This window comes from Saimiri boliviensis, chromosome 5 (assembly GCF_048565385.1).
Source record: "Saimiri boliviensis isolate mSaiBol1 chromosome 5, mSaiBol1.pri, whole genome shotgun sequence".
Taxonomy (NCBI): domain Eukaryota; kingdom Metazoa; phylum Chordata; class Mammalia; order Primates; family Cebidae; genus Saimiri; species Saimiri boliviensis.
The window spans coordinates 68,786,035-68,795,231 of record NC_133453.1 but is presented as its reverse complement, the minus strand read 5'-3'; the positions used below and the strand labels follow the sequence as shown (position 1 = coordinate 68,795,231).

The 9,197-nt window shown below is 38.1% G+C and overlaps 1 protein-coding gene across 2 annotated transcripts in view; it reads right to left on the bottom strand.

Annotated features, from left to right (window-relative positions):
* The window catches only part of TLK1 (tousled like kinase 1), a 304,401-nt gene that overhangs the window by 2,462 nt on the left and 292,742 nt on the right, over positions 1 to 9,197 (bottom strand). For both annotated transcript variants that reach the window (XM_074399482.1, XM_010352243.3), the window contains 2 exons: positions 3,047 to 3,158; positions 1,988 to 2,095 (listed from right to left, as the gene is read on the bottom strand). In XM_074399482.1, coding sequence (XP_074255583.1) covers positions 1,988 to 2,095; positions 3,047 to 3,158 — 220 coding nt within the window. The remainder of the gene's footprint in view (positions 1 to 1,987; positions 2,096 to 3,046; positions 3,159 to 9,197) is intronic.

The following is a 9,197-nucleotide window of genomic DNA, read 5'->3' as shown; positions in this document are numbered from 1 at the left end:
GATGGCTCAGTGAGACTCTGCCTTTGGCAATTCCACTCCTCCTGGCCTTTTTTCTCAGTATTTAAAAAAAAAAAATAGATCTTGCTTTGATGAAATTCATTTAATTCCTGTTCTCAATGATGCGGTAGACAAAAGACAGGATTTAGATGCTAGTACGGTTAAAATATTTTTAAAGTAGTCATGTTTATCTTAAATAATTCCTTATGCTTTAAAATAAGAATTTTTTTTTTTTTTTGAGACAGAGTCTTGCTCTGTCATCCACACCAGAGTGCAGTGGCGCAATCTCAGTTCACTGCAACCTCTGCCCCTCTGTCTCAAGTGATCCTCCAACCTCAGCATCCCAAGTAGCTGAAACTAAAGGTGCAGGCGCCTACACTGGGATAATTTTTGTAGTTTTAGTAGAGATGGGGTTTCACCATGTTGCCCAGGCTGGTCTCGAGCTCCTGGGCTCACGTGATCTGCCTGTCTGGTTCTTCCAAACTGCTGCGATTACAGGTGTGAACTACCACACCTCACCTATTTGTTTTTTTGAGACAGGGTCTCACTCTGTCGCCCAGGCTGGAGTGCAGCACTGTCATCATGGCTTACTGCAGCCATGCTCCCTGAGCCCAGGTGATCCTCCCACCTCAGCCTCTCAAGTATCTGGGACTATACATGTACGCCACCATGCCTGGCTAATTTTTTATTTTTTGTAGAGAATGGATTTTGCCATGTTGGTCAGGCTGATCTTGAACCTCAGGGCTCAAACAACCACACACCTTGGACCCCGCAAAGTGTTGAGATTCTAAGCATGACCCACTAAGCCTAACCTCTTTTTTTAAGAGATGGGCTCTCACTATGTTAAGGCCAGGCTGTTCTTGAACTCTTGGCCTCAAGCAATCCTCTTGCCTTGGCCTCCCACAGTGCTGTGATTACCCACCATGCCTGGCCTATATTTATCTTTTTAAATTTCAAAATGTTCTAACCACCATTCAAATAATTTACAAAAAAAACCAATAAAGATGTAAGAGACAAAATGGAATGCTGGATAGTTCTAATAATTAGTGAGATTATACAAAACCCAAAATGTTTTTAATTAAGTAGGCTACTATGACCCCAAACATCTAGCAGTATTATCTGCACTATGTAAGAGTAATATAGAAATGATACAGTATCTATTTATGAATTATTATGGCCTACATTATTCACTCTAGAAAAAAATAGCAGCTTCATGGGTTTGTCTTACGAATTTAACCCGGTTTAAAAATAAGACTACAACAGCAAGCCACAGAAAAGAGCTTTGTGATGAGTGTGACAGAGAAGTAACAAACACAAACAAGAAAGGCTGATAGGATGAAGGCAGGAAGATATGAAGCACCAAAAAAGTTTTGCTATTAATTAGAAATAACTATTTCCTATAATTTTATTATATAGACTTACATGGATAATGCTGTATTACTCTCAGGAGCTAATACAGAGCGGCACAGAGGTCAAGGCTGTGGATTCCGCAGTGTGGAGGAGTGGATACTTGTGAGCCACAGCTCTGCTACCTACTAGCTGGTGTGAGCCTGAAAGGCATGGCTGTTCTCTTCTTTTATAAAACGGGAATAACAAAAGTACCTATACCTCATAGGGCTGTTACAAGATAATGTATATAATAAAAGCACTAAAATAATGGTAGGTATTTTAATATTTCTTATATTTTTATATATCTCAGTATTAACATAAGCTGATAAATAATACATAAAAGGTAACGATGGGCCCAGATCTTGTGATTCTCCCTAATTTTCAAAGCAGCAGCTGATGAACACAAACAATCAGTGACCATATTTGGGTGCTTAAAAGATAAAAACCATAGCAACCAGAGGCTGATGCAGGTCCTTGCTGGACAGACGCTCTGCAGCAGCAAGTCCTGTGACTTTACTTACTGCTAAGTACTTACCTTGTGGTCAGCACAACTGATGAAAGAACAGTTACTTCACAAAACTCATTTTCAAAAATTTAATACCTTGGCTTCACTGCTTACAACCGGTTTTACAGGGAACTGGACTTCGGTGGCTTTTAATATTGTATTTTCTTGAAGAATGTCTTGTTGAGATTGATTGTGACCAAATGGCTTAAAAAAAAAAATTAAGTGTTGAAATATTTTCTCACAAAATATGTAAACACAGATATCATTTCTTTTTAAGTGAATTCCCCAAATGCAAATATTTTGTGTTCTAAAATCCTATCCTCAGTTATTTGGAAGCTGGGGTGCATTTTCATACAAACAAGGTTATAACTGAGAGCAGGCCAAGAAAGCCTATTTAATCAATCTTCAACATAGATCAAACACTGTAAAAACAAGAAAATAATGCTGGTCGAATATAAAATAAAAACAAAAAAATTTAAAACTTTATTCTGAATGTTTAAAAAAAAGAAGTCTGATTAGAGAAGAGATGAAGTAGTAATGAAAATGTCTGACAATTCCAAAGAATAAAATACTTTGTGCACGATAAGCTAATTTAAATGAAAGAGCTCTGGATGTGGAGTAAGGAAATCTGGGTGTGGCCTAAACAAGCTGTGAATTCCCACACACATCCCTTAACCCCTCTTCCCATACTGATGAAAGGATGGGGTGGGATGTGGACTAGATAACATCTATGGTAACCTGCACTTCCAATTTCAATATAAAAAGAAGTTGGGAAATAATTAAAGACTAAGTTTGATGGTATTTCCCTGATGAGCAACAGGGGAAAACTGCCCGCCCAGGCCAAACTGTGTGTGTGGGTGGGGTGAAGGGTGTAAGAGGAGGTGAAATGAATAGTGGATAGTGAAAAGTATTATCATTAATGTATTACGTAATATCAAAAAGTATTATTAATTATAATGAAAAAAAAAGTGAAAAGCAGGCCAAGTAAACTGATGTGACATTAAAATAAACTCTGATCCATGGAAACTTTAGAAGAAACAGAGAAGAAGCCTGACTTTCCTTAGAAGGATCTAAATTGACTTCAGTGAAATTCTGTAATTTAGAAGGAAAAATTCAACTTCATTTATCTCTGAAAGTTGGTAGAACTAAATTTACCTTTCTACCATAAAGACACTGAAAGAAGATGACTCCAACTGACCATACATCAACCTTGTTGGAAATCTTTGGTGGCTCTTTTCCAACTACAAAACACTCAGGAGGTAAATACCTATAGTTTTGTGGGAGGGGGAAAAAAAAAGAAAGGTTACTGCTGACAATCTGTAACTTAAAATCTGCTAAGTATAACATCTTAGAACACGAATTTTATCCATACATAAACATTAGGACTCCCATCAGTGAAAATCATCAACTGAACTTCTGAAACATTTACATTCTTTTATCATTTAACTCTAGAGCCAACACACAATATAATAAAGTTCATCTATATATATAAACCTACACAAACAAAAACTTAAGAGATTACAGTGGTCTAATTTGGAGAAGCAAATAATAGAAGAAATCCTCTCCCATTCTCTTTAACCACTGTTCTAACTGTAGGCACTTCCCTCCCTAAAATATACACCTGATCACGTGGTTCTTTGGTTCAAACAACCTCTACGGCACTTACTGCCAACAAAACCTTGTATCTCTTGTTTGTAACACAAGACTCATAATAATCTGGCAACAACATAAATTTTCAAAATCTGCACACACTATTTTCCTCCACCCCAACCCACCAAATTGGCTAGTCAAAACCAATTCACCCATGTCCCCACCCAGCTCTCCTTTATCCTCTGTGCTCTTGAATATGACAATCACTACTGCCTTCCTAATCACTCCCAATTACTTAGCATCTCTTTCTTCTTCAAGACCCACCCAAACCCGATAAGCTGTCTTTGCTTCTCCCCAGGTGGCTCTGCTTTTCTGTTACTACAGAATGGTGCAGTGCCTCTATTATGGTATTAAAACTACAATCACACCAGACTGTGAGCAGCTCAAGGAACTCTTACTCACTGCAGTTTCAAGCACTAGCAGTGTCTGAAATAAACTGGGTATTCAAAAATCACCATTTAAAAAATATATGTCCTACTTATAAGTTCATAATTTTTTTTTGATACAGGGTCCCACTCTGTCACCCAGGCTGTAGTGGTAAGATATCGTTCACTGCAGCCTCCCACTACTGGGCTTAAGTGATCCTCCCACCTTAGCCTCCCAAATAGCTAGGACTACAGGTGCATAATACCAGCACACCCAGCTAATAATTTCTTCTTTGTAGTAATAGTCTTGCTCTGTTGACCAAGCTGGTCTTGAACTACTGGCCTTAAGTGATCCTCCTGCCTCAGCCTCCCAAAGTACTCAGCCAGTTCATAATTTTTAATGGAGAAAGGGTAAAAATCAATTTGTCATCTCCAGTTATAAGTAAAAAGATCCATCAGGTATGCAAGCATCTCACATCTCAAAAATTTAGATAAAATTCTCAAAAGGAATAATGCTGCTAAACGGGAATTTATTTTTTTTTAAATGCAGTTTTGTACTCACTATGCAAAATCAAAGATTTCAGCAGGATGTTGACAGATCTCTTAAAAAAAAGACATGAAACTTCTTTGAGGTAAAATCACCAAAGATAACCCATAACTTATTTGTAATGTAGTAAAAAGCTGGATTTATTTTATCAAAAGTGTGCATTTTATGCAGGCATCTACGCGTGTAACTGAAACAGGAAAGGCTTGTAAACATTGAGATATACTCTCCAGGAATGAGGTGTGTGCAAAGAGAGCAAACACAGAAATTGACGTCAAAGTCACCTGGGAAAAAATGTCCACCAGGATTTAGTGAATTTGAGACCAGAGAAACAAAATTAAATATTTAAAGTTTCTTAGGATGAATAGTAATTTATAAGAGCCATATTGTATGTGTATTCTAAAATACAACAGATATGTATAGTGCTATCCAAGTATATAAAATACAGTTGATCCTTGAACAATATAGGGGCTAGAGACACTGACCTATGAAGTTGAGAATCCATGTATGACTTTTTTTTTTTTTTTTTTTTTGAGACCTGGTCTCGCTGTGTTGCCCAGACTGGAGTGCGGTGGTGTGATCACGGCTCACTGCAGCCTCAACCTCCCAGCCTCAAGTGATTCTTCCATTTTAGCCTCTCAATTAGCTGGGACCACAGGTACATGCCACTGTGCCTGGCTAATTAAAAAAAAAAAAACAAAACTGGTACAGACAGGGTCTGTCTTCTGGGCAACCAGGTTGTCCAGGTTGGTTTTCAACTCATGGGCTAACGTGGTCTTCCTGCTGGGATTAGGGGCATAAGTGAACCACTATGCCTGGCCACTGTCTAACTTTTGACTCTCCCTAAAAAGTTAAAAAGTTAATTACTAATAGCCCACCGTTGACTAGAAGTTGACTTACTGATAACTTGAACAGTTACATATTTAATATGCTGTATGTATTAAACACTATATTCTTATAAGCTAGAGAAAAAAACTGCTATTAAGAAAAATCATAAGGAAAAATTACTATTCATTAAGTGAAAGTGGATTATGACAAACGTTTTCATCCTTGTCATCTTCAGGTTGAGTAGACTGAGGAGGGGTTAGTTTTGCTGTCTCTGGGGTGACGGGGGAAGAGATGGAAGGGGAGGCAGGCATGCTCAGTGCAACTTTACAGACATACAATTTGTTTTTTTCCATTTATCTAAAAACATTTCTTTCTATATAGTATCAATCCTTCTTCCACCATTTGCTTTAGTTTCAGTGCCTGAAGGGTCCATGTCATAGAAGTCAAAAGCAACATCTTGACTAGGAGGAATCCTGCTGCCAGACTGCCTAAGTCAACTTGTTTTCTGGCAGTGCCTCTTCTACTACTTCTATCTCATCAACTGGCACGAGTTTGGAAGCACTCCTCTCCATCAAGTCATCTTAATTCCTCTGGAGGGGTGTCTATTAGCTCTTGAATTTCTCCAAGATCCGTATCTTGAAACCCTTCACTCCACCTTCTTTGCCATATCCACAATCTCTTTCATGATTTCCTTGATTGCCTCTGTCATAATTCCTGTGAACTCATACGCAACATCTGGAGATGGTTTTCTTTTGCAGGAATGTTACTCTTTCTGGCTTGATGGCTTTCATGGCTTTTATGGATTTTTCTAAAACAATGAAGACATCTTCAGTGGTGTAATCCTTCCGCACTTTCATGATGTTCTCTCTACTGGGGTTCTCTTTAATAGCACTGACAATTCTTTCCATAGAGTACCATGTGTACTGAGCCTTAAAGGTTAAGACCCCTTGATCTAGAGGCTGAATTAGAGATATTGTTGTGTCTGGGGACAAGCAGACGTCTTCAACATCTTCAGTGTTAAATTCATGGGCTCCCAGGTGGCTAGGGGCATTGTCCAGTATCAAAAGGCCTTCAAAAGGTAGTCCCTTATTGGCAAGGTACTTCCTGAATTCAGGGACAACGCACTGACGGAACGAATCCCAAAAAAGGGTTGGTTCTTATTGTCCAGGCTTCCTTGTTGTATAGGCAGCTGGTGTTTATCTTTTCTGTTTGAGTCTCCAGAGTTAGCACCTTTATAGATAAAGGCAGTCCTGATTATAAACCCAACTGCATTTGCGTAAAATAGTAGAGTTAGCCTGTCCCTGCCTGCATCAAACACTGGTGCTCACTTCTCTTCCTTACAAAAAAATGTCCTTTGTGGCATTTTTATTTCCAGAATAGGGCACTTCTGTCTGCATTTAAAAAAAATCTGTTCAGGCGGCTATCCTTTCTCCTGAAGTATTTTCTTAATAGCATCTGGGAACTCTTGGTTGGCAGGAGCTGCTTCTCCTGTTACCTTGACATTTTTAAAGCCAAACTTCTTCCTAAAATTATTAAACCATCCTTTGCTGACACGAAATTCTCCAGTCATAGATCCTTTGCCTTCCTTTTGCTTTAAAATTGTCATATAATCTCTTTGTTTGTCTATGAGTATCATGCACCCAAAAAGCTGCATTTCCTTTGTCCTTTTTCATTTGAGACATATTTTCCCTCTGTCACCCAGGCTAGAGTGCTGTAGTGCAATCTGGGCTTACTTTAATCTCCACATCCAGCTCAAGCGATGATGAGCCTCTTGTCTCAGCCTCCTGTGTAGCTGGGACTACAGGCACATGCCACCACATTTAGCTGATTTTTCTATTTTTACGTAGAGATGGAGTTTCGCCATGTTGCTCAGGCTGATCTTCATCTCTCAGGCTCAAGTGATCTGCCTGCCTCAGCCTCCCTCAGTGCTGGATTACAGGCATGAGCCACTGTGCACAGCCTGCATTTTCAATCAGAGATAAAAGGATGTTTTGCAAGAAGTACAAGGTTTCTGTGCCTTCTGACATAGCTGCAGTGACAGCTTTACAAATTTCTTTTTTTTAACAATGGTCTTTTTGTTGAATTCATTTATCTTGGAATGGTGGGCAACTGTGGCTGTAGACCTCACTCTATGGTACATACCAGGCAATTCAACTTTTTTTTTGGTAATATCATGATTTTTCTCTGCTCCTTGAGAGCAAGCACTTCCAGCATTACTGGTGTTATTCCAGGGTAATGGTATTGCACTAAACATGATGAAAAAATATTGGAGAATCATGAGATTACTTTTTACTGCAATAGGCCTTTTACTGGAGAGATGAAATGCTCACGTGGAGGAGATTAGCATTACAGTGTTTTAAAAAGATACTCAAAACAGTTGAGCTCCTTACAACAGCAACAAGATGTAGCTACAAAATTATTACAGTACACAGTGTGTGGTACAGTTAATTTTATGAAGTTATGATTTAATATAACATCTTTATATTTGTTCACATTTCTCTCAACTGCAAACAGCACCAGGTGTAGTCTGTATTTGTATAAATGTTTTAATAAATTTTAACTTCTTATAATAGATTTGTGTAAATTTTATGGCAGTAAATGATAAAATAGGTAAGTATCTATATGTATTTCACACCTTCATGACATACCATTTTCTTACTTTTTTCAGTATTTCTTTTATCTTTGAAGCAAAGTCTTGCTCTGTCACCCAGGCTGGGGTGCAGTGGCATGATCTCAGCTCACTGCAACCTCCACCTTCTGGGTTCGAGTGATTCTCCTGCCTCAGCCCCTGAGTAGTTGGGATTATAGGCATGTGCCACCACACCCAGCTAATTTTTGCATTTTTAGTAGAGATGGAGTTTTACCATATTGTCCAGGCTGGTTTCAAACTCCTGACCTCAAGTGATCCGCCCACCTTGGTCTCCCAATGTGCTGGGATTATAGGCATGAGACACTGCGCCCAGCCAATTTTTTCAACATTTCTAGGCTACATGGTTCATCAGTGAGTTTTTTCAAATTGTTGCAAATCTCCATAAAATTTTCCAACGTATTTAATGGAAAAAAAAAAAACCCACATAAAAATGGACCAATGCATTTCAAGCCCATGTTATTCAAGGTCACCTGTACATAGCTAATCAACTAATATGACTCTAGAAACGAACCAAGTTTTAGAGCACAGGTTTCCATGAGAAATACATCCCATGTTCCTATATAACAATGCCATTATTGTATCTCCTTTCCTGCACTGCCCTTAAAACCTAAGTTCTTTGTCCCTTGACCACCTGTAAAAGGGAAATTTCCTTGTCCTTCCCTATACCAGTGAAGCCAGAGTGAGAAAGAAACAAGTAATGAGAATGTCCTACAGAGGAAGAATAATTTATTATTTAGAACGTGGTTTTCAAGCTATCTTCCATAGAATCTAAGATTCTACCAAGATGCTTTGTTTTTGTTGGTTTTATTAGGATAAGATTTTGTTGTTAAAAAGAATGAGACTTTTTGCTAAAAGTCCAAAGACTTTAAGAATACTGATTTTCAGGGGGTTACTAATTTGAATAATTTTCTTAAAATACAAAAAAAAAAATTCATGACATTATCTTATCCATGTTCCTAGGAAATGCCATAAGCTATATTTGAAGTTTGAAAATGGCTTTAAAAGAATACATAAATATGACTAATCCCTGTTCATTAGAAGGGAAATCTATACAGACCAGTGGCATCATGTGTAATGATGTACTCAGACCGTGTAATGACTGTTCTGGAAAACCTGAAGTCACATTTGTGTTTGTAGTCACAATCCTATTTCAATGAAGTTGAATGCAGTTATCTTTCTTTCCATTAAAGTGTCATTCTTTTTTGCTAAACTAATTTTCTCTAAGAACCAAGTTTGTTTTGAAATTTTATAGTTATGTCCTCCACTTTG